The sequence below is a fragment of the Ceratotherium simum genome, chromosome 4, assembly GCF_057802395.1.
Source record: "Ceratotherium simum simum isolate JZ-2026a chromosome 4, ASM5780239v1, whole genome shotgun sequence".
Classification (NCBI taxonomy): Eukaryota; Metazoa; Chordata; class Mammalia; order Perissodactyla; family Rhinocerotidae; genus Ceratotherium; species Ceratotherium simum.
In genome coordinates this window covers 50,440,382-50,466,406 of record NC_141903.1, presented here as the reverse complement: position 1 = coordinate 50,466,406, position 26,025 = coordinate 50,440,382, and the positions used below count along the sequence as shown (strand labels likewise).

General features: G+C 41.3%; 1 protein-coding gene across 1 annotated transcript; it reads right to left on the bottom strand.

Annotated features, from left to right (window-relative positions):
* Nucleotides 1-2,513: 2,513 nt before the first annotated feature.
* Nucleotides 2,514-15,823, bottom strand: PPIC (peptidylprolyl isomerase C). The gene is made up of 5 exons (XM_004420266.3): nucleotides 15,638-15,823; nucleotides 9,141-9,254; nucleotides 8,585-8,678; nucleotides 6,196-6,380; nucleotides 2,514-3,164 (listed from the first exon to the last, which is right to left on the bottom strand). Exons 1-5 carry the CDS (start codon nucleotides 15,752-15,754, stop codon nucleotides 3,036-3,038), a joined length of 639 nt encoding a protein of 212 aa, XP_004420323.1. The 5' UTR covers nucleotides 15,755-15,823; the 3' UTR covers nucleotides 2,514-3,035.
* Between the last annotated feature and the right edge of the window lie 10,202 nt (nucleotides 15,824-26,025).

The window sequence follows — 26,025 nt, the reverse complement described above, 5'->3', positions numbered from 1 at the left end:
CCCTAGAGAAAAATTGGAAGACTAAAAAAAGTAAAAGATGATATAAACATAAAAGAGTTAAAAAATCCCACCACTTGCATTTGCTTTATGTCAATTTACATTTTGTTGCATTTGCTTTTTGAGAATGTATTTACATAACTGAGATCATGCTGCATATGGAATTTCTACTTTTTTCTTGAAAACAACCATTTTCTCATGGTACTGTAGCACCAGTCTTAATGAATGCACACTGTTCTATTATGGGATGTATGTTTTATAACCATTTGGGGACATTCAAGTTGCTTCCAGTATTTTGTTATCATAAATAATTCTGCAATTCACATCTTTATACATAAAACTTTTTCAATATTGCTGTATTAGACAAAGACTTTAGGTTGCAAGTCACAAGAAATCAGTTAGCCCTGTCTGAAGCAAAAAAGGCAATGTATTAGCTTGCATAGCTAAAAAGCTAGGGGTGGAGTTGGCTTCAGGCACAGCTGGACTCAGGGGCTCAATGGTGTCTTCAGGAATCCGTCCATCTTTCCATCTCCTACACCAGCTACCCTCCGTGCCAATTTCATTCTCAGGTCTGTTCTTTTACATCCCAGAAGAAAAACAGCAGCTCTTTCCCAGTGTTTCCAGCAGCAGTCCCACAGCTGAGGCTCACTAACGTGACTGAGGTCAAACACCTATCCCTGAGCCAGTCACTGGGGCCAGGTGAGGGAGTGTTCTGATTGCCTACAGGACATCCCTGCTCCCTCTCCCACCTCACCCCCCACCCTCACGCTGTGCCCCTGAACTCGTTGCTGTCTCTTGAACCCATCAGCCTGCCCTTCACCCAGGGCCACTACTCATGTCCCCTCTGCCTCACACATTCTTCCCCCATTGTCCCCACGCCTTGCTGCCCCCTCGCTTCCTTCAGTGCACGCTCAGGGACTTCCCTGACCACCTCTTCACTGTCCTCTCTCCTTGCTCTGTTTCTCTTCATAAACTTATTACTACCTGAGGGTCTGTTATATATATTCATGTGGCACATGCCTGAATCGTCTCCTTCCATGGGAACCACGAGGGCTGACACTGTTTGCAGCTCTATCCAGCACTCAATGAATATTCATCAAGTGAGTTGAGGAATGAGTTTGCCAGGCCAGGTATGTACCCATCCGTAGGGTCAGCCTCCCCTAAGGACAAGAAATGCTGAGGGAATGCTGTGATTCCCCAAAGAAAATGGGCAGCCGTCCCCAGAACATGGGGGACTGGATGCTCGACTGACCCAGTGATGCCCACTGTAATTTCAGATCACTTTCTAAAGCAAATGCCCAGGAGGGGGGCCTTCAAAGGGTATGAATGTTTTGAGTTTCTTGATATGGACTTTAGCTCCCTATAAAAATTCTCCTCAGAGCAGACAAAGGAATCTTTCTTAAGTGCAGACCACATCATGCCCCTCTCCAACTTAAAACTGATAGTTCCCCACTGTTCTGTGACGAAAAGAAGAACTCTCCCCCGGCCCCCCAGAGCTGAAATGATCCAGTCTCAGCCTTGCTTCTCTGACCTCTCAGGCTCCAGCACTCTGGCTTTCTCTTCTGCCCTGGAATTTCCTCCTTCTTACCTCAGGACCCTCGTACTTTCTCTTCCCTCTCTGCCTGGAAGGCCCATACCGCAGATCCCGCCTGACCGCTGCCGCCTCTTTGTTCTTCAGCCTCAGCTCGAATGTCCCTCAAGAGCCCTTCCTTGGCCAATTGATCAGTACTCCCTCCCAGCCTCTCCAGCAAACATGGCGTGTTTTCTTCACAGTACTCATCACTTTTTTTGTTACTTTATTAATTCTGTCTTTTCCACTAGAATGTAAGCTCCATGAGGCCTTTTTCTCGCTGTCCATTGCTATATCCCCAAAACCCAAAACCAGTACCTGGTGTATCAAAGGCCTTTAATAAATTTTTGTTTGTTAGAAAAAAATTAACAAATTGGTCTCCAAGAGGGTTGTAGCCATTAAACACCCCATCAGCAGTAAGAATGCTCATTTCATCTCTTCTCTCATTGAAGCAATTTTCTCAGAATGTAGCTCAAGAGATGGGATTTTTTTGGACCCTCACTGCATGGATGCCGGAGGAGAAGCCATGGGGCTGTTTTCTAACAGCTGCCACTCCCATTTGAACAGAGATCAGGCACCCTCTGTTACAGTGGGTATGTTACACCAAGGCCACAAGAGGGTTTTACTTTCCCATCTAGTTTAAGTACAGCCTGAATCTTCATCCTGTTACATAAGTGAAGAAAAGATTCCTTTTTGTTGCAACTAGACTCAAGGGAACTCTCTAAAAATGTTACATTGACTACAAATTAGTGAATAATTAGCTCAGGTATTTGGGATGTGGATGGGCATCATTTCAGTGCATTCCCATCCCAAATTCTCCAGTTGGGTTAGTATTTTGATTTACAGAACCCTCTCTAATGTGTTCATTGTTAACATTAGAGTGCATATATTTTTGTACATTAATTTTTTAAAGAACTTTAAATTAAAAAAAGTCTTGCAAAAAGAGTTGATCTATATAAAAAGTATTTATTATAAAGAAGACCAAAGCGCCTTTTATCAGGTAAAAGTCCCTATGACATATATCAAATTATACTAATCAAATCTCCCCTTACCCAAAAAGAATTCTGTTTGAATACAAAATAAACTTCATGTCCCCATTTTTTTCAGAGAATTCTTTAGCATCACTCAACTTGGGCATCACAATTAATTCAGCAAAATAATGATTGTATTCTTCAAAAGAAGATAGCCAGTACAAAGTTTTCTAGTTTAAAAACAGCACCATTGGAGGAAGAGGATATGTCTTTTAAGTGCAAAATCCTTAAATAAGTGATTTACCAAAAGTCATGCAAACTAAACTTTGAGTGGATGATTTTATAGGTAGGTAAGCACAGGTATACTTTCCTATGATCTGGGGTGGAAAACAGAAGAAAGTGAAAAAACAAAGCCAAACAGTAACTTTGAAGAATGAAAAGACACACACACACACACATCCCTGCCAGAGTGTGTTTCTTGTTTTCTGCCAGTTGTATCACCAGTCAGCAACCTCAACCACGAAGGGCGTCTTCACGTCTATCTTGCCACTGTTGACGATGGAGCAGTCGGTGAGCGGACGGTCGTGCCCGTCAGTTGGCTGCAGTTCTATGGAGTGGACCACTGTCTGGTGAGAGAAAGGCAGACCCATGGTTCACTTCTGACTCACAGCTATGGTGATCGAAAGGTGAAATCCATGCCAAGTCGAAAAGCCCAGGTGGGAAAAAAGTTTTTTTTGTTTTTTGTTTTATGATTACAAACCATGCAAGCTAACTATGGAAAACTTAGAATATTCAGGAACTTTATATATAACAATAAAATTTACCCACTACCGTGCTAATCAGAAGACATATTTGTGTATTTCCTCACTTCTTTTTATTAACATTTTATATTCTAAAAAAAATTAGATATTTTCGTAAACACCTACCTCTAATAAAAGGTATTTCTACTCACTTGTTACAACCCAGCATTTAAGAGTTAATATGAAGTATGAATCAATTTCAGCTCCACCCTGTAATAGGTCTAGACATAATAAAATGGGCCAGAAAGCAGATTAAGAAATGGAGCTAGTCCCACGTTTGCCCATTTTAAAGCTGACCCAAGCCATTAATCTACAGGTTGAGTCTGATACTAATGTAACCCCAACCCCACAGTGGTGTGAAGGCCCCTTTCTCTACCCTGGAAGGCTTCACAAGCCCATGAACCACCTTATGTTTCACACTGAAGGCGGGAGGTCTGGTCAAGGACCAGGCAGGTCGGCTTCTGGTGGGTTTCCCCAACTGGGTTGAGACACGAATAACTACAAAGTGTCTAAGTGCCTTGGACATGGTGTCAACTAATCCAGTCTCTGGCTGACTTAGGTTAATTTAAGATAAAAGACCAGCATTCTCCTAATAATAATATATATTTCTAAATAGATTGTGTGTGGGGGTGTGTGTGCGTTTGCACACATGTGTACCTAAAGCAGTGGCTTCACATCTGAATTACCTGTGGCACTTTTAAAAAATGCTTATTTAATGGTTAAAATGAAAATTTCTATGTTATATATATTTTACCACAATTTTTAAAATTGCTTATTTGTGGGTCCACCTCTGGAGGTTCTGATTTTAGAAGTCTGAAGTGAGGCCCAGAAAACTCGTAGTGTTAACAAAGCAACCCACATGATCTCTGGAGGATCAAGGGATGGAATTCTGCAAATTCCTTGAAACTGTATGAAACACACACACACTTTTTTTTCTCCTGGAGAGAAAGTCTATAGTTTTCATCAAAGAAGTTTATGACCCATAAAATGTTAAGGACTCTTCCTCTAAGACCAGGCAGCAGGTCTCCCAGGCTTCTTCCACTGGGTGGAAGGAAGTCGGTACAGTCAATTAGGGCAATAAGACACAAGCTCAAGACGACGTGAAGAAAAGCCATGACCAGAAGAAAACCTAAATCTTTACTCTTCATTTTTCTTACAGCTTAGCACAATGTTGTATTTAAAATACATTGAATGAATGTTTGAATCAGTTTACACTTAAACTATTTAGAACCTGGTTAGGCCCAGTGGTCAAAAACCCAGACTGGTTTAACACATGCATGCCCATGTTTAGCTCATTTCAAAAGCAAAGTTCAATAAGAGACTTGGGGAGTGCTGGCATTCGTTGTTATTTCAGAATAGATTCTTTGAGGACAATTATGGCTCATGAGAGTAGAGGCACGTCATTTATTGTGATGGGATGTAAATCATATATTAAGTGATATGTGTTTGCCCTATTTCCCTCTCATCCCACTTGCTAACAAGAATTCTCTCTTTGATGGCTCAGGCTGAACAATTCCTTGCCTCGTAAGGGAGCTTCGGGGTTGGCCGGCTCAGCTCCTGGGCTTTTGTTGGGGAGAATCAGAATAGCAGGTAGAAGTTACGGAAGAATTGCAGCGAGTGAGATTGGTTTATTTACATTGGGATGAGGGAGGCAGAACAACTCAGATGAAAACAAAACAAAATGAAATGTAGGAGAAGGCAAGGGAGTCAAGGACGGTCCAGGGCAGACCTTACAATTACCAGTTTAGGAGGTGGGAGAGCTTCTTCGGGCAGTTGCTAAGGAAGACAAATGCTGGGAGTTGAAGGGAACGAGGATTTTAAGAAGTGTTCCTGTGGATTATGAATTGGACCCCTTTGATGTTCTTTGATTCACACCAGCATAAATTTAAATTCTCTTTAGTAATTTTGGTTGCTATACTGTGTGTCTTTGAAGACTTGTGTCTGTACTGAACCACATGAGGCTCAGGATATTTTTTAACATTTTATTTTTAATTGTGGTAAACAACACATAACATGAAATTTACCATCTTATCCACTTCTGAGCGTACAGTTCAGAAGTGTTAAGTATATTTACATTGTTGTGCAACTAATCTCCAGAACTTTTTCATCTTGCAAAACTGAAACTCTATACCCATTGAACACCAACTCCCCGTTTTCTCCTCCCCCAGCCCCCGACAACTACCATTCTACTTTATGTTGCTATGTATTTGACTACTTTAAATACACATAAGTGGAATTATACAGTCTCTTTGTGTCTGGCTTATTTTACTTAACATCCTCAAGGTTCAGCCATGTTGTAGCATGTGACAGGATTTCCTTGCTTTTTAAAGCTAAATAATATTCCATCATATGTACATACAGGGCCCTGGTTTTATTCGGTTACATTAAAAAGAGTTTCCATTTATATCAAGTAGTGAGATAAATTAAGTACAGTCATGCATCACTTAACGATGGGGATACATTCTGAGCAGTACGTCATTAGGTGATTTTGTCATTGTGTGAACATCATAGAGTGTACTTACACAAACCTAGGTGGTAAGGCCTTCTACACACCTAGGCTATATGGTACTGTACTAATCTGATGAGACCACTGTCATATATGTGGCCCGTCGCTGACTGAAATATCGTTATGCGGCACATGACTGTATTCAACTTCTCGTCAAGTCCTCAGCTTCTGTGCCAATGCTCCTAACAATTAAAATATCATACCATAGATAATTTATTCACCTTTGATGAGGCCAGTCAGCATATAATGATGGAGCTCTAACAAACACATTTTAAGATTAAAATAAATCACTGAAATTACTTTCATCATAAATATAAAGCTTTGAATGAGAAAAAATAATATAAAAGTTACCATTCCATCGATGACTTTTCCAAATACCACATGTTTGCCATCCAACCAGGTGGGCTTGGTCAAGGTGATAAAGAACTGAGAGCCGTTGGTGTCAGGCCCAGCATTGGCCATGCTGACCCACCCAATGCCGTAATGCTTCAGTTTGAAGTTCTCATCTGGAAATGTCTCACCGTAAATGCTTATACCTGAGTAAGACAAAACAAAAAAGAGGAGAATCAACAGATGTTATATGAAAGTAAATTCTTCAAAAGGAAACATAAGGTTTTAGTAGAATTGGTTAATAGAATCTTATCAGAGGTCAGATGGGGAAAAAGATGGTCAAACATAAGGAGAAATAAAGGAGAAGATAAAATTAACTCCTTAAGGAAGCAGGGCACCAGGGACCAAGACCCAAACCTTGACCAAGGAACTGAAGGGAGGATGATATCATAAAGCCAGATGGAAAGGTGGATGAGCCATGTCAGTGGCTCAGTCTCTGTCCTGAGGTTCAGGTTACTTGTTCTGGGTCACTCCTACCTCAGCACCCAATCAGGGTGCAAGAAGCGCCTAATATACACCCTTGGCTAATTCTCACAACAATCCTATAGAATAGGTATTCTCAATCCCATTTTGAACGGGAAACAGGTTATAAAACTTGAAAGCAGCAGAGCAGAACTTGAATGTCTGACTTTCTGACTCTAAAGCCAGTGCTCTTTCCTGCCTCAGTGCTAAGAGCAATAGCAGCCAGCCTGGAAGTCATTAGGCCTGATGACTTCAGGGCTCATCAGGATACAGAGGATGATGGCAATTGGGAGTGCCCAGTGATCCAACCTTGAACAGAAGGACCAAAGGCAGGCATGTGGGCTGGAGTTCTAGCAAGGCAGCAGGTAGTGCGGAACACATTTTCCCCATAAAACAATAGTATAGACCATGAGAAGTAACTACTCCATCCTCCATCCTGCCCTTCTGCAGGGCTCCTTATCCATCGGTTGCCAATCTTAAAATCCTGGCTCAGTTACAAGGACCAGAAGTGGGTATCAAAGGCATGCAGTTTATAGCTGGTTGGTTAGTGACATATGAGATGGCCTGGAGGAAAGCTCTGCCCACAAAAAGGTCTGGGCTAAACTGAAGTGATCCCAAAGGTCCTATCTCCAAAACTCAGAGAATTTTAACTCAAGACACATGTGTGCACGGTTGCATACACACACACACACACACAGAGCAGGGAAGGCAGAGAGAGAGAAACGAAGAAAAGAGGGCACTGTAAAGCTTAGATATCCTGCTGGGCCCCGAGCAGACTGGTACTCGAGCTGCAGGCTTTTCCAGTGAGACCCAGCTCTGCAGCAGCTGGGGTTGCTTCCCTGAGCATCCTCACCAACCCCGTTAACCCAAGTAACCTGAACATGTTTCTCGGCTCCACTCTGCATCCCCATACCCTGCAACATTTTTGCCAGGACTAAAAGTAATCCTCCTGAAGTGCCTGGCAAATCCAAGCATTTAATGGTAGCCATTTAGTTATAAATAAACCATGGCAATAAACATAAAATTAGCAATAGTGCTTGAAAACGGCCTGTTTCTTTTAAAAGTAGCAATTTAATATCTACTAAAACCAGTATTTGCTGAATTAAAAATCTTAAACATAAAGTAAATTTAAATTCTGTGTAGTGATAGATATTATGTGTGTTCAGAAAAAGAACTCACTACATTTCTGAGGGAAAACAGTCCAGGGAGCTGGGTAGATGGAATCTTCAGTGAGAAACAATAAGCTCAGGGATATCTGAAACTCTATAAATTTAATTATTTGTATTTTATAGAACTCTAACTTTGTTTATAGAAATTAATTTATATTATAATTTTGACAACTCATCCATTACTTAAATTTTTTTTATTATTGAAAAAGCTGACAATAAAATGAAAGAATTTTGAAAGAAGGGGACAAATTCACCTGTAATCCTGCCACCTAAATACCCAGTCTTGTCATTCTAGCATGATGCCCCCAGTCCTCCTCCACCAACACATCCACATTTGTGGTGAGCTGCCATCCCAGTGTCCACACGGTTTTATATTCTTCCTGTCCTTCCCGTGACAGACATCTTTCTGGATTGCTACATAGTAGTAATCTAGCATTTCAACAACTGCAAAATAGTCTACTAAATGAATATCTCTCCACAGTGGAAAGATAATGAACACCAAAGCAATTCTTTTTAAATTTAGGAAGCCTTACTCGTTCATGCCTGCGAAGATTTTGGTAGATGAGGCACCCCAAACTCTATCCTTCTTAAAGAATTAGTTTGGTGAGCTTTATGATTTTGTTCCTTAAATCTGGGAATTCAATATATTGGGTGAATATATTGGCTTAAACTTAGGTTTCAATTTGGTAAGCAGGAAAGGAAAAATGCAAAGATGTTACCGCCAGTGCCATCTCCACTGGTGAAGTCTCCTCCTTGAATCATGAAATCTTTGATGACACGATGAAATTTGCTTCCTTTATATCCATATCCTTTCTAAAGAGATTATGTCAATTGAATATACAAGTAGATATAACCCATACTGAAAGATAAACCCCAGTGTTTATCTGGAAATGACAAAATGAGAAAATTACACAAAAAATCTACAGAACTTAATTAGGTCCCTGCAATGATTTACTGATAGAAATTTATCATTAGCTGACCAAATAATCATGATAATAATAGTAATAAAAACAAACTATGGAATTAAAGTATTAACTTGAATAAGTAAAAAGAGAACAATCTGCATTTTCACTTGATGACTGTTTCCCCTCAATTTCTAGAACTCTAAAGAATATATATTTTATAGGAAAATAAAGTAAAATATTATAAGATGTCTCAAGTTCATCTGACCTATTAATTTAATATTTATTTTCCCAGAAGACATCTTTATGCTTGGCTTAAAAGAAGGAAGATCCAATTTTGTGCATAGTTAAAGGTAATAAAACTGAGACATACCTCTCCTGTTGCCAGAGCAATAAAATTTTCCACAGTCTTGGGCACAACTTTTCCAAAGAGGCCAATCACAATTCTGCCAACATCTTTGTCTCCAATCCTCACATCAAAGAAGACCTGTGTGTGGTTGAAAGGCAGAGCAGAAGTTTACAATGTAGAAAAGCCACAAACACAAGGTAAGTGAAAATTAAAATCTGAGAATTGATCCATAAACAAAAGCCCTGCCCACCAGTATTTTATAAAGGAGTCATGAAGAAGCATGATATAAATTAAAGGAGCTCTGAAACTATTTTGTGGGTGCATTTCACTTGCAAATATTCACTCAACACACATTTATTAAGCACCATCGATGGGCCAGGCACTGTGCTAGGTCCTGGGTTTAAAGTCTGACTCAATGCTGTCAGAGTCAGCCAGCAAAATCTTCAAGAATTCTACTCCCCCACGGACCCCAGACAGACACTGCTGTCACTTCCTCGCTTCCCAGCTTTGTAGATGAAGCTTAGAGTGGAAACTGTTGCTCTTCTGAAATGTAATGCTCTCTAATCTTGGCAGGAGAAAAAACTGGTGAGGACAGAAATAGGCTAACCATCCAGATTTATTTTTTTGTAACTCGAACAGTGCCAAATTCCCAATGAGTTTGCAATAGACGTCTGCTGTCAAGGGGACCGCAGCAGACGATCAAAACACACAGTGGTCCTCCAGAAGGCCTGCCACTCACTCTCAAGCACAGGATGCCCCCAGGTCCCCAGCCTCGTCCAAAGTACAGCGAACGTTACACTCGGGTCCTGACAAAGCCATTTACCCTGTAAACTTAGACACTGAATTCAGTCGTCATGTTCACAAAGTTACACAAGTAGAATGTGTTCTTTCTCTGTCAGAACATTTTAGAACAGAAGAAAGAAAACACATATCCAGAAGTGAGCGAGTCACCTTTTTGCAAATAAACCTTAAAAGTTCTCTCACACTCTTTTTTTAACTGTTTCATCTGAAACAAAATTATATACATTTTGCTTCACAAATCATTGTGTGAAGATGATTCTGAGACAGAACACTTGAAAAGGCCACAGAGTCAAAGAGCATTCTATTAGCCAGTTTAGATTATATGAACCAATTTACTGTTTGAATGTGTAAAAAAAGACATTCAAGAGATGGCTTTAAAAAATATAAGAAGGGTTGTCAAAGAAAAAAGATGTCTCACAGTTTAGAAAAATCATGAAGTAAAGACTGTCAAGCTTTAGTTCAAGACAAGAGCTTCTGCCAAGACATCAGTACGTCTGTCACGGGCTGATGTGATATTTAGTGTTCTATGTGGCATTTTACAATTTTTACATGGCCAAAGCAGCAAAAATTGTATTATTATTTGCACAGTAGAACTTTATAGAATGCATAAAAGACTGTGCCCTTGAGATGGGCAATGCAGTAAAGGAGAACAATTCAACGTGGCTCGGGGACGGGAAGCTGTGTTAAAATGCACACGAGACTGGCTGTGCAGAGCTAGTGTGAAAGAGAAGCAGTTTCTCCAAAAAGATTTCCAAGCCAAGGAGTAAATTCAATAATGGGCAATAATGAAGCAGCACCAGGAAAAGAATCAGGGACGTAATCTTAAAGAAACTCTGTATAAGATGCTAGAAAAGCCACCAGACTTTTAAAATAAGAGAAAAATATAGAGAGCAAAGAGAATAAAATGTGGGAGAGCAGCAAGAGAAGATGAAGAAAACGTGCCTGTCACCCAGCATAACTCTTCAATAAAAATCTTATTTTCTTACATGCGGCCTAGCACACATTAACATTTTTTTCCAAACTGCAGCATGCTTCAACTTCATGAATGATGGCCAGAAAATATAGCAGAGTTTTCCTAACTCTAATGGAAATGATAAAATCAAATCTCATTTAGTCAACAAGTATTTATCAAAGATCTATGTAAAAGGCAATGTGGGGGCACAAGCTACACGAAGAGTCCCTGTCCTAAGGTGGCTTACATGAACAGACAGGACAAGTAAAGGAATAACCACAGTACAGGGCAGCATGTGACAAGTGCCCCAAGAACACTGTGTACCCAGGCCTGGAGGAATGATGAGGGCTACGGGAAGGTGTCCTGGAGAAGGTGTGATGGGATGCAGGCCGAGAAGGAGGGGAGCAGCCTCCAGGCACAAGAATGGGCACGAGCCCCGCCTGGCAGAGTTCTTTCTGGAACCCAAGCACCAAGGCAGGAAATGTGGTGTGTGTGCAGAGAAGCAATGCAGCCCCTCTGACCACAAGGAGCTAAGAAGGGACTCTCACCAGTTCCAGGAGGCTGAGGAAGGATGCCAGCTAAGAGATCTGGGTTTTGTTAGGCACCAGAGGGAAGGGAAAGAACAGGACCCAAGGAAGACTTTGGGAATATTACTCAACTGGGAGGAGAATCTGGCCTCTTAGAGCAGTTCAGGAATGAGGTGATATGGCCTGCACTGGGAATGCAGGGATAGGGTAGAGGGGAGAGACATTTAAATGAAGGGGAGAGACAAGAGGAGTAGGAAGGAGGGAAGGAAACAAACATGACCTCGTCAGTGGTTTGTCTCATTGCACTTTGCCTACATATCTTATATAATTAATCCTCCCTGCATCCTTGGGGGCTGGGGAAGGTACTATTATCACCAATTTACAAATAAGAAAATTGAGGATTAGGGAGGTTAAATGATGTACCAAGGTTTCCCAACCCAGAGTGTGCAAGCCAAAATTTCCATCCAAGGCTGTGCCCAATTGGACTGTGATTCATCATTGATATGGTTCTCTCGGTCTAATCAGGGACCCCTAAGGAGTAGAAACAGTGCTTTTAGATCCTGAGTGCCAGGCACAGTGTCAGCTCAAGGAGGTACTCAAAAATGCTAAAGAGTTCAATGCCAGGTGATACTAAACAAGGACCAGGGCACGCACACACCTAGACAGAGGGTAAAAGTGGGCCCACGGGGGCTGCCAGGCAAACCCTCTCACTCTACACTCCCTCACCCTGAGATCCTCTCTGAGTTTGCTGTGTGCCCTTGTGAACAGGCCCTGTGCTGGACAGGGGGTGGGGCTGCAAAGCCCCTATCTTCATGGAGCGTACAGTCCCACAGAAGAGAAAACACACAAGTAGCTATAATATAATGGGAAGTCAGGTTTTACAAGAAGACAAGCACAGATAAAATGTCATTGTTAGAGGGGATGATCATCTTTGGGGATCGGGGCGGGCTTCCTGGAAAAGGTGGTACTTGGACTCCATGCTGCCCTTCAGGAGTGGGCAGCTCAGTCACTTCTTTTTTCCCTCAAGGCTGCCCTTGAAAGTCACTTGAAAATTATGGGGCACTGGAGGCAGGGAGAAGTGGGGGAGGAGGCAAGAGGCACTCACATAGCCTGACCCAAACCCTTTTGGTTAATCCTGCTTCCATTTCCAAAACAACTACAGAAGACAGCAAGTCCATGAGCTCTGATGTCAAGGGAACTGTTCTCCAGCAGGCTCCACCGCTAGCTGGCCATGGGGCCTTGTGCAAGTTAGTTAACTCTGAGCTCCCGTTCCGCACCTGTATGACAGGTGATGATTCCTTTCAGGGCTGCACTGGCACCGGAGGATTAATAACACAACACTAACAAGTGACCTCTGAAGTCAGGGCTAAGCACTTTATTTGCTTTATCACATCTAATATGCAAAACTCTCCCAGGTAGGTATCATTTCTATCTCCATTTACAGAGGAGGAAACAGAGCACCAGACTTAGATAACTTGCCCAAGGTCACCCTGCCATAGCCTCTTGGCCACTCCATGCTGTAGAAAGTGCCAGCAAGCTGTGACGTGAGTGCAGCTGGAAAGATGGAAGCATTAATTTCAATACTCTGGGTGCCTGACTTTGCACAGAACCCATGGCATCTGCTGGAAAATGCAGGGCTGCAAATGCCAATCTGGTGGACTTGGAGACCTGTGAACTAGAGCCCTGAAGCTGAGGCAGTGGCTGGCAGCAGGATTCACCACACACTGAGTGCCATTAAACGGCCCTGTGTGGGGACAGCACCTCACACCTCTCTTATTTACAGATTGCTATTTTTAATTGAAATCAGAGAAAAAGGAAAAGACTGCTGGGTAAAACAATACACTAGAGCAACGGCCAATTAATCTACTTTTCCGCACTTAGAGAAATACTTTTTAATGTCTCTATTTTCCAATACATTTAGTTGTTTTAAAAAGTCCACTGAAAAAGTAATTCAACAGAGTTGAGTCTGTGGAAGACTTGCCTACACAATTAGCTTTTAGAATTTAATGATAAATTTGGTGGGGGAAAAAAGGAGATACATTAAGTGACAATTCCGAGAGCAGACACATGAAAACTCCCTCAGTGACAGCACCCTAGACTAGGGCTAAGATGCTCCCACTCTTCCCCTCCTACAGCCACCAGCTTCCTCCCCTCTTGGCTCCCTCTTCTAGAGGTTCCCAACCCAGGCGGCACACCCCAGAGATTGTGACTGACTTGCTCTGGGGTGGGTCTCTGCACAGAGAGGTTTAAAAGCTTCCCAGGTGAAGCTTGTGCCCAAATATTGCAGGTCATGTACTCACACTGGGAAATCTAACTGGGCTTCCTGTATTTTATCCTGCAATCCTACTCCCTTTCCCCCACCCGCATCTAAACCGTCAGCAAGTTCTGTTAGTTATACTTCAAAAACCTCTTTCAAGTCCCTCCCTTGCTCCCCATTTCTGCCATTACCACCCTAATCCAAGCCACCATCATCTGGACTCTGACATGGAGCCCTGGATGACCTCCCTGTTCACTCTCCACTGAGCAACCACAGTAATTGTTTAAAAGCATATATGAGATCATGCCATCCCATGCTTAAAACCCTTCCTCCGCTCTCACTGCACCTAAGTAAGACCTCAAATTATAAGAATAATTGCCTCAAACCCAGAGTCATAACTGTGGCCTCTAAGGTCCTGCATGATCTTGCTACTGCTCAGCCCTCCAACCTCATCTCAAGCCACTCTCCTCTCATCCCTGGGCTGAAGCCACACTGTCACCTTTCTCCATCCTTTGCACAAACGGATGGCTTTTCTGTCTGCAGGCCTTTGCACATGCAGTTCCCTTTGCCTTCTAAGTCTTTGCCAGGCTATTTGTGCTTATCCTTCAGGTATTTTTAAATGTCACCCAACCTGTATTAGGGTTTATTTCCTTCATCATTTCATAATTTTATAAATTTTATGTTTACGGCTATATCCCAAGAGACCCAAATAGTATTAGCGGACTGAAAGAACCCCCCTCCCCAACCCCTTCAGCTCTGTGGCCTTATACAAGGCATTTCCCAAAACTGGATAGGACCCAAAAGATTAAGGGCTGGGAGTAGAATCAGTGCTTAAAACAATCAGGCTAAGTTTATCTCACACTCACCCCCCCCCCGCTCCCCCCCCACAGCATGGCATGGCCTTTTGGCTCACTCTTAGGCTACATCAGACGTTGGGCTGAACCTCCTCGACCCCCTCGTCCTCCCACTCCTCGGCGGGGTCTGTGGTGGAGGATTTGAACATTCTACTAGTTCAGCAGTATCATTTCCACTGGCAAACACCCGACTGCTTGTTAAGACCACTTGCAGCTGCCCCTCCTTCCAGATTCCAAGACGCATAGTGCCTGTGGGTTTTTCTAGAAGTGGTGATCAAGGCACCACCAAATCACTCCCTCTCTTCCTACCTCCCTCCTCCTCCTCTCCCTGCACCCTCCCATTATCTTCTAACCTTGGGTAAATATGCTGAAAAAAGAACCGAAGCTGTAAAGACACAGTTCATGGCAGATTTTTTTCCTCCCCTAATCGAGATGAAAAGGCTGGCCTCAGTCACACAGGTGACACTCGTGCCACGCTAGCACCTTCCCAAGCCCAGGGTCTACCCACCAGCCGCGGAAGTCTAAAAGCGCCCCTCTCGCTGCCGGGGGAGGACGACGGTTGCTAAACAGAGCAGGCGGCGGCCAGCCTCCCGTTTGGGCCAGGCGGGGAACGCCGGCCCGGGCACCCCGCGGCAGGGGCTGCACCTGGGCTCTTCCAGGCCGGGTGACAGCCGCGGCGGGCCGGCCGGCTGCAAACCCTCGGCTCGGAGCGCGTCTCCTCCGCCCGTCCCCGTCCCTCCCACATTCTTCCTGCTTCTGTTCCCAAGTCCCCGCCACGCCGAAGGAAGTACTCGGCCTGTCTCCTTCCTGGAGAAACGACCCACCGGTTCCGGAAGCTTCTCCCAGCCCCCGGGCTGGACACGTCGGACCACCGACCCGGGAGGCTAAGTTCAAACAGTCGGCGCCGGGGGCGGGCTGGGACTCGGCCCAGCGCCCCCAATGCCTCCCACGAGAGCGCGCCCCCCGCGCGCGGGCGACCCCCTCCCACCTAGCCCCCCGCCGCCTCCCGTCTTCTGCGCCAGGGAAGCCAGCCCCCTCCTCGCCGCCCCTGACGCTGAGGTCCCAGTCCCCCAAGCTCCCCAATCCCCGTGGCCGGCACGAGGGGAAGTTGCTGCTCGCCGCTCGGTCACCTTGGCTGTCACCGAGGGGCCTCGCTTGCGAACTCCCGAGGCCCCCGAAGAAGACACGAGCGCGCCGAGCCCCATGCAGAGCATGAGAGGTAGCAGCAGCCGGGGACCCGGGTCCATGGTGAGCGGTGGCAGTGGTGGCAGCGGCTCGGGCGCGACCGCAGGCGCCAGGACTGTTGGCGGGACTCCCGGCCAGCTGCGCCTGCGCGCTCCCGGTGGCGGGGGATGGGGATGCGGATGGGGATGGGCGGCCGGGGCAGAGCCGGAACCCAGGGTGCGCTCCTCCCAAGTTCAGCCCAGCGACCCGAACTAGGGACTCGGAGAGGCGCGCCGCAGAGGGCGTAGCCGGGTCCGGCCGCCGCGCCTGCGGCGGGTGCGCTGGGCGCCAGGGCCCGGAGCGAGCCCGCGCGGCGGGGGCGCGGCGCCCCGGAGAGGCGCGGACACGGGGCGCGGCAGGCTCGGCCCGGAGCCCGAGAACTGAGGGTGCGCGGGGACATCTCCAGGAACCTACCGCGTAGGCGCCTGTTAAACCTCACGGAAAGTCGAGGACGCTCCGGAGCCGCCTGGCAACTTGCGCCCCGCCGGGCTGGGGACTCTGCCGACGGTCCGGGTCTGTAACCGCAGCTGCCCTTGGAGTAGCCTCCGCCGCGCCTGCCAGGTTCCAATGTTCCGTCAGAGACTTTAGCTAAGTTTTGGACGCCTCTCGGAACTTTGGGACCGACTCCTGAATGGGTTGACTCGATTACACATGATGAATGACCTCTCATTGAGATGATTCAAGTTGGAGATATAATTTTTACAAATTTAATAATTGTTTGGGAAGATTATTTAATGACATGGGGAAGGGCTCATTATATTTTTAAGTGGAAAACTCAGGTTGCAAAATCCCCTAGAAATTCTGATCTCAACTGTGAAAATAAATATATAAAGACATTTTAAAAATGGAAAGAAATGCACCAAAACATTTACAGTAGCTATGGTGATAGAATTATGGAATTTTGTTTTCTTTGTAATTTTCTGATTTCCCAGATGTTCTCCATTGAACTTGTAAGTATTTTATAATCAGGAAAACGTTATTCTAAAACTCAATGCTTTTTGAATTAAGACTTCAAACGAACTTTTTCATTTTAAAGTAATAGCTCCAAATTCACTATAAATTGATAATAGTATTCTCTTGGTTTTCTTAGGGGCTGGTGCCGTGACTTGCAAGCCAAGATTTCCCTTGGGTAAGCAGATAGGATTCCTATGTGTAACTAAGTGGAGATCTAAAATTACATTGGAAGTGTTCATTGTATGTAAAAGGAGTAACCGCTGCTTTTGAGGGGTGGGCAGAACGCTTCTGAACTACTTTGACAATTCAGTCCAGGGAAGAAGGATTTAAAGGCTTTCCTCATCACCCCCACCTCCAATAAAGAAAGAGGCCCCCTTTTGTAGCCAGCTAAGGGTATCAGAGCACTTATCTCACTGAGTAACTACATATATTTACCTGTATTCATTACTGTAATTGTTTTTGTCTGTCTTTGCTATCAGTGAAGTGCCACCAGAGCAGAGCCTGTATTTATTCCTTTTGATGACCTAGATCTACTACCATGCCTGGCACATACTGATTTCTCAATAAATATTTGTTCAATGAAAGAACAATGAATGTGTCTGTCCAACTTCTTTTTAAAAATCTTTTTCTTGGGAAGATTGATACAAATAAAGAAAAGTGCACAAAAGGTAAATGTACAGATCAACGAATTATCACAAAGCAAACATAACTAGGACCCACCCCCCCAAAGAAATGAAATGTTCGCCAGCTCTCTAGAAACTCCTCTTGTACCCACTCCCGATTACTAACACTTTCTTCTCCCCAAATTAACCACAATCCTGACTTCTTACATTATGATTTAGTTTTGTTTAAACTTTATATGAATGGAATCTTATAGCATGTTTTCTTTTGCTTGAATTTATATTTGTGAAATTCATCCATGTTTTTGCCTATAGCTCTTTTGGTGCATAGCACAAGGTAGGGGTCAAATTCAGTTTCTTTTTCAATATGAATATCCACTTGTCCCAGCACAATCTATTGAAAAGTCTCTCCTTTACTCACTGCTCTGTAATGCTACTTCTGTCATGGAACAAGTGTCCATACATGCATGGGTCTGTTTGTGGGCCCTCTCTTCTGTCCCATTGGCATATATGTTTATTTTTGTGCCAATATCACATTGTCTTAATGAAAATAGCTTTATGATAAGTCTTCATATTTAGTAGTACAAGTCCTCTCACTTTGTTCAATGGATTCTTGGCTGTTCTTGACCTTTTCCATGTCTATCTAAACTTGAGAATCAGTTTTCATAAACTGGATTTTGATTGGGATTGCATGGCATCTATAGATCATTTTGGAAGAACGTGGCATATTTGTAATATTGAGTTTTCCAATTCATGAACATGGCATATTCCTCCATTTATTAGGTCTTCTTTAATTTCTCTCAGTAAAATTTTGTAGTTGTCTGCCTAGAGATCTTAACATATTTTGTTAGATTGATTTCAAGGTGTTTGTTTTTTATATGCTATTGTAAATTCTATCTTTTTAAATATTTATTTTCCTATTTGTTGCTATTATATTGTAAATGTAATTTTGTGTATTAATCTTGAATAGATCAACTTTGTTGAACTTATTAATTCTAATAATTTATCTGGGAATTATTTAGGATTTTCTATGTAGACAACTATCTCATCCATGAATAATGACAGTTTTATTTCTTCCTTTCTAATCTTTATACCTTTCATTTCTTTTTCTTGCCTTATTGCGCTGGCTAGGACCCTCAGTACAAAAGGAAGTGGCAATAGTGGGAGTTCTTATTTTGTGGGTTAAATTGTGTCCTCCCAAAAGATATGTTAAAGTCCTAAACCCCAGTATCTGTCAATGTGACCTTATTTGGAAATAGGGTCTTTGCAGATGTAATAAGTTAAGATAAGGTCATACTGGAGGAGAGTGTGCCCTACTGCAATATAACTGGTGTCCTTATAAAAAGAAGAGAGACAAAGACATACACAGAGGAAAATACCATACGAAGACAGAGACAGAGATGAAAGTGATGCATCTATAAGCCAAGGGATACCAAAGATTGCTGGCAACCAGCAGAATCTAGGAAGAGGCAACGAAGGACCCTCCCCTAAAGCCTTCAGAGAGAACATGGCCCTGCTAACACCTTGATTTCAGACTTCTAGCCTCCAGAACTGTGAGACAACAAGTTTCTGTTGTTTTAAGCCACACAGCTTGTGGTACTTTGTTACCGCAGCCTTAGAAAACCAATAAACTTGCTTGGTCCCAATCCCAGAGGAAAAGCTTTCACTATTTCACCATTAAGAATGATATTTGCTGAAGGTTCTTTTGGGAAGGGATATCCTTTTTCAGCTTGAGAAAATTTCTTTCTAGTCCTAGTTTGTTTTTATCATGAATTTGATACACATAATCTATTGAAATTAGCTGAAATAATCAGATGATTTTTTTCCCTTACTCTGTTAATGTGGTAAATTGCATTGATTTGCAAATCTTAACACAACCTTGCATTCTGGAATATGCCCAACATGTAATACATGGCCTTTTAATATATTATTGCATATGGTTTGCTCATTTTCTTTTTTAACAAACTTACAAAAAAACAAAAAAAGGTGTTTCTTTTGATGTTCAAGGAAAAACAGTAGGTAAAGTGTGGCTTTGGCTTTCCAGTTCAGACCAAGCTGATTGTCAAAATCCCATTTTGATGTTAGTGGGTTAGTTTGCTAATCTTATGTTCAGGATATTTGCATCTATATTCAGAAGTCAGACTAGCCTGAAATTTTCCTTTCTTGGAATTTCCTGTAACTTTTTATATCAGGGTTATTATGGTCCTTTAACATGAGTTGGCAAATGGTAAATGTCTTTCCTATGTTCTAAAAGAGTTTGTGTAAGATTGCCATCATTTCTTCCTTGAATGTTTGTTAGAAGCCATGTGGGCTTGTAAAGTTTTAAATTGTAAATTTAATTTTTTAAATAGTAGAAGGATCATTCAAATTTTCTATTCTTTTGTCAATTTTTACATGTAGTATTTTTTGAAGAATTTATCCATTTCATTTGTATTTTAAGATTTACTTACATAAAGTTGCATAATATATCTTTTTATAATTTTTTAGGGCTGGAGGACCTGTAGTAAGGTCTTCTTTTTCATTCCTGTTATTGGTTCTTTTTTCTTTTTCCCTGAATGGTTTCACCAAGGAAGGGGGTGAATATAATGCATTTGATTTTATTTCATTACTTTATGTTCTTAATTTTGTTTTCTTTCTTCTACTTTCTTTGAGTTTAATTTACTGTTATTTTTCTATCTCCTCAAGATAGACTCTTAATTCATTGATTTTTTCCCCTTTCTTCTTTTATATTGCTCTATGTGAAATTAAAGTAATAGAATTCCCCCTGACAAGCAAAGCTTTTGATGCTTCCCACAAATTTTGATATGTAGTTGTTTCATCAGCATTCAGCTAAAAATATTTTCTAATTTACACTTTTTTTTCTTTTTCGGTCCATGTGATATTTAGAAGTATAGTATTTTATGTCCAAAATGTGACTTTCTAAAATCTTCTTGTTAGTGATTTTTAGCTTAGTTGTATTGTAAGCAGAGAACATACTGTGTAATATCTCATTCTTTTAAAATATGTAGAGACTTGCTTTATGGCATAGAATCTGATCAATTTTTTTGAAGCTGTTTCCTGTGTATTCTGCCCTTATTGGATTCAGTATTCTTCATATGTCCATTAGATCAAGTTTGTCAATCCTGCATTTCATATGTCTGTCCTTACTGACTCTTTATCAGCTTATTATAAGAGTTACTGAGAGAAGCATGTTAAAATCTCTTGTTTTGACTGTAGATTGTCTATTACTCCTTGTAGGTCTGTAAATTTTTCCCTCATATATTTTTCTTTATATATGAGGCAACCTTACTGAGTGCAAACAAATCTAATATTATCTTTTGATGAATTGAATTTTTTTGTCATTATGAAGTGTCCTTCTTTATTTCTAGTAATGCTTTTTGCCTTAAAGTCTGATATTACTATAACTCACCATCTTTCTTTGGGTTACTGAATGCATGGTTTATCTTTTTCTGTGATTCTACTTTCAATCTTTCTGTCTTTATGTTTTAATATATCTCTTTAAATAGGATAAATTGATTTGTTAATAAAGTTTTATCATCTTTATCTTAAATAGAATATGTAGCCTGTTTACATGTAATGTTTACACTCATATAATTGAATTTAAATCTAACATTTTAGTATTATCTTTCTGTTGTTACCCTATTTTATGTTTCTCTTTCCCTCCTTTCTTGCCTTATTCTGAGTTGATGGAACAGATTTTGGTGTTCTTGATTCCTACATGATAGTTACACATTCTTGATTCCTCTTTCAGTAGTTATACTAAAGATTACAACATGCATTCTTGATTTTTCAAAGCCTAATGTTACCTGTTACCCTTAGTCTCTTTCTAGATAATACACATCCTCAGGACACTTCAGTTCCATTTGCCCTCTCTAGAATTTCATGCAGTTGTTGTCATATATTTTATTTTTACCCCCACAACACATATCATTATTGCCTAATAAAGTCACATGCATTTAGATTTATCCGCATGTTAACATGATCATTGCTCTTTATTACTTCTCATATTTCTGACTTTATACACGTGATCATTTTCCTCCTGCCTGAAGAACTCCATTTGGTATTTCCTTAAGTGCTAGTCTGCTGTTGAGAAAATATTTTATTTTTCTTTATCTGAAAATGTCATTCTTGAAGGATATTTTTGTCCAGTATCAAATGATTTTCTTTCAGCCGTATGAATATGTTTTTTCTTTTGACTTCTAGCTTCCATGATTTCTACTGAGAAATCTGCTATTAGTCTAATTGTTACTCCTTTGAAGGTCATCTGTCTTTTTCTAATCTGGATGATTTTAATATTTTTCTCTATATTTGATTTTTTAAAAGGTTTTACTAGAATTTTCTTAAGTGTAGATTTCTTTTTATTTATCCTGCTTGGGATTCATAGGGCTTCCTAACTCTGTGACTTGGTGTCTTTTACCAATTTTGGAAAATTCTCATTCATTAACTCTTCAGGAGTTGCTTAGAATCAATCTCGCTACCTAAAACAGTTACTTTCATTTGTGTGCATTCCTGTATAGTCTCTTTCACATGTTTCAAAAAGCATTTGAAGTGGTATAACTATTGAGTAAATTGTACAATTAAAATTATAGATAAAATGTAAGATTAATATTAAATGTATGCATTATGAATTGCATATATGCAAGTGTTTTGCATGTATGAATTGTAAAAAGGATTAGTAATCTGTTGGCAGTTATCTTTTGTAATATCAAAATAAACCATGGAGATATAAGTTTTTTGTAGCTTGTTGCTTTTATTGTTGTAGTTTGGTTCATTACAAAAAAAGACTGCTTGTGTTTCATTTATTGATGATTTATCAGTATCAGAGAGAACAGTTTTATCATATCTAGGTTTTTTCCCTAATATATCAGAATCAAGTCTTAGATTTCTGCTACTTGTAAAATAAACGTGGCTCTCAAAGCTTTTTCACTTCTTTTCATGTGTGTCTGTGTGAGGAAGATTAGCCCTGAGCTAACATCCACTGCCAATCCTCCTCTTTTTGCTGAGGAAGATTGGCCCAGGGCTAACATCCGTGCCTATCTTCCTCTACTTTATATGGGATGCCACCACAGCATGGCTTGACAAGCGGTGCGTAGATGCGCGCCCAGGATCCGAACCTGCGAACCCCGGGCTGCCGAAGCTGAGAGCGCGAACTTAACCACTGTGCCACCAGGCTGGCCCCTCAAAGCTACATCTTAATGTCTTTCAAATCCCTTTATTTTTTGTCCACTGTGTTAACTTTTTCCCTCATTTATGTAAATAACATCTTAGTTGAGTCAAATATACCTTTCCCTCAAACTACAATGGAACTGGCACGAATACCTTTGTTAAATTAAATTAATGTTTAGCAAATAAATGCCTAAAGCTTTTGTTAATTACTAGCTGTTTGAGTGGCGAGTTTTGGCCTGGAAAATTTCTTTCAGTTAGTTAGGATGAGAGAAGCATGCAGTCACCTGAGATCATTAGGAGACATTAGGGTCCACTGGCTAGGACTCAGGATCGGGATGAAATTACTGGGGCTCTCAAATTGTCCTTGTCTTTAAAGGGCATAGCATGTTTTTTCTGGAACTAGTCATTTAGCCAAATGTTCTCCCGCTCATGGACAGCTCCTGGCAAACTTGCAGTGACAAAGTCTTCAAGGAATTAAAAAGTAATCTTGCTTTTTATTTGCCAAACTGGGCAAAACTGACCAACACTCTTAATGACAGAGGATGCTCCTGTTCTCACCCTCCCTGAGCTCCTTCACCAGCCAGAACAGAAGCGCTAGCATTGACATTTGTTGACACTTACTCATTCTGGGCACTGGGGTACAAAAAGGAAGATGCGAGGATGCGTGGTTCCTGCCCTCAAGGAGCTTCAAAGGTAGGATGTGTACATGAAAAGGGTTTAAAGTAACATTGTTGCATGCCAATCAGTGGCCCAGAGAGTATGGGTTGGGAGATTCAGCCCATTGAGAAAGATTGCAGAAGGGAAATCTAATCTTCATGGAGTTTCTTCATTGAGTACAAGGCACCTTGCTTTCAATATCCCCTTTAACTCTGTGAGGTAGGTATTGTTAGAAATAGATAAAACTGAGGAATTGAAGTTTATCTGAAACTTTAATATGTCTGCTTCTATGAAGTTCAAGTGTGATGGAGATTTCACAACTATTTAACTTAAGTGGTCAAAAAATGTTTAATTTAGGGAACCTGGAAACATAGTTGGATTTGAATGTGATAATTGAGAATTATGAGAAGCAGCAAGCGATATGATTCTTACAACTCAGAGTGAAGTAGGAGATTGATTAAATATTGTTTATATTCCAAAAATAAGGAAAATCTATTTATGTGAGGGAACTAAATTCAAGTGCTGTGAAACCCTGATGATTCCTACTTCAGACTGCATTGATCTGAGTGCGGAATGTGTCTACCTTGACAGCTCAGGCAACCTTTTAAAAAATTCTTTGGAGACAATCTGTTATTAAATTGATCTATATATTTATGTTCTCTCCTATTCACTGTTCTTTACTATTCACCGTGGCTGCCAACTTTTAAACAGTCTTGGTATAAACGTTTGTTCCTAAACCTTTGCTGATAGATATGTTTTATGTAACAGTTATGGAGTCCATTAACACGAAGCACTAAAACACAAAAAGAAACTGAAGAGATTTATAAGCATATGAAATGCCTTCACCAGAGACAGTTGAAATAATAAATCCAAAGTCAAAGGAATATTTGTGAAGTTGCTACGAGCAGATTTATCTACTTGAAAACACATTTTGTGGGACTAAATTATACTGTATATTATGCTTAATTTAAAAGGTAAAATAGACTTTCATTTATTGGTAACAACTTCTCATTGTCTTTAAGGAAACCCTAGTATTGTAGAAGAGAGAAATTTCACTTTAAATACTTTTATGTCATTTGCATTCTTGTTAAGAGAAACTGAATGATTTTTCTTTAAAAATTGGAAATTTGGGAAAGCTCAAATTATTAGTATTTTTAAGTGACATTAAAAGACTTCCAGCATCACTGTTTTACAAAAATACCCAGTTCTGAGCCCAAGTGCTGGTAGCAACAGTAGTCTAGAGGGCAATTTTTTCTGGCTACAACTTGAGATATAATTAGTATCCTCAGAAACAAACATCCCCCCACCACCACCAAAAAAAGGTTGGCAAAGTAAAATGGTGGCATCTATCTCCTCGTTAAAACATCAGATTGACAAAGTCCATGTACTACTCTGTTTCAGAAAGGTCCAGCTCCTTTAAACATTGGCATTCTTATCATTTGCACGTTTGGTGCTGGCCGCTGGCTAACAGCATCTGTGTGGATTTCTCCTTGAATATCTTTCCTCCATCTACTGATAATAGTTGCTCCTAGGATTTCTGGTCATGAGCACTGCTCAAGAAAGAAAGCTAACAGTGCACGTCTGAAATTGTTACAGAAAACGCGCCTTCTCTTCTTGTTTTGTTTGGTTTTTCCTATTTGACGGTGAGTCTAAAGGCCACTGGGCTTTCAGGTTGAGATGGCCAGGACTAGAGGGGCAGTTTCAGGTGCTTTCCTTGGAGAGAAACGACACTGACACTGTAAATCTAGCCTGTATTCGCCGTCATAGGGCTAATCCATGGCCGTAAAATTAGAGTCAAATATAAGATGAACTGCAAGCCACTGTTCTCACGTCAATCTACACAAACAAGCTAATGCATTATTTTAGAAGTGAAAACAAAACTCTTAATTGGTACTTAAACATATGGCTCTAAGTATGGGCCTATTGTAACAAATATTTTTGAACAAATTAATTTTCCTGTATGTAATTTTGTTTTTACAATAAAAAAGGTTAAAATTCAAGAAAATAAGAGGAAAAAAATCTTCGAAGTCTTAATCCCCCAAAGTAAATACTGTTAATGTTTTGTTGTTTTTCCTTTCTGCCTTTTGGTTATTCTGCTCATCCTTTGCATTTTATTTTTTTCATTGAATTCAATTAATATAATGCTCTGGGATGTCTTTTATGACGACATGTCAGTTATGAGTTTAAAACATATTTTTGGAAGATGTAGATGGTTTACAGAAATGAATAGGTGTGAAGTATTGTCTCTCTTGCAGCGACAACAAAAAAATTATTCAAAAGAAAAAATTTTCAAATCTTGTAAACACCACACGGTATTTTCAAATGTAGCAACTGAAAATAGAATTTGAAAAGGTAGCAGGGAGAAGGAGAAAGAATCCCTGCCTAGGCAGGGAAGGGAGTGGAGACTCACTTCTCAGGTGAGTCCACCACCTGCTCTCAGGGCCACTGCAGCTCCTTGCAAACCTCAGCCTGCCTTCTCCCGGGAGGAATGTGGCAGGGGGCTGGCAGAAATGCCCTGTCCCATGCACCCTGCTTCTGGAGTCTTATGATCTCAATATGGGAACAGGAAGGGCTTTGATCCAGCGTCTCTCACTTGATAGATAAGAATGCCGAGGTCTGGGGAAGGGAAATCACTCCGTGCAGGGCTGGCTCTGTCACCACCAGCAGTCTGAAGGGGAGCGGGCCACTTCCCCACCTCTCCACAGCTGCTTTGTGGCCCAGGCTGCCGGCAGAGGACTTCCCGGAAGTGGTGGCCACAACTGGCCTGTTTTTAAGCATTAGCCCAGAAGAAAGTGTCTACATAGGGAAAAAGGAGGATTTCTACCTCTCTTTCTACCAAGGGCACATCATAGCCTGATCTGAATGATTCTGAACAGCCTCTAAGGTTTCCATTCGTT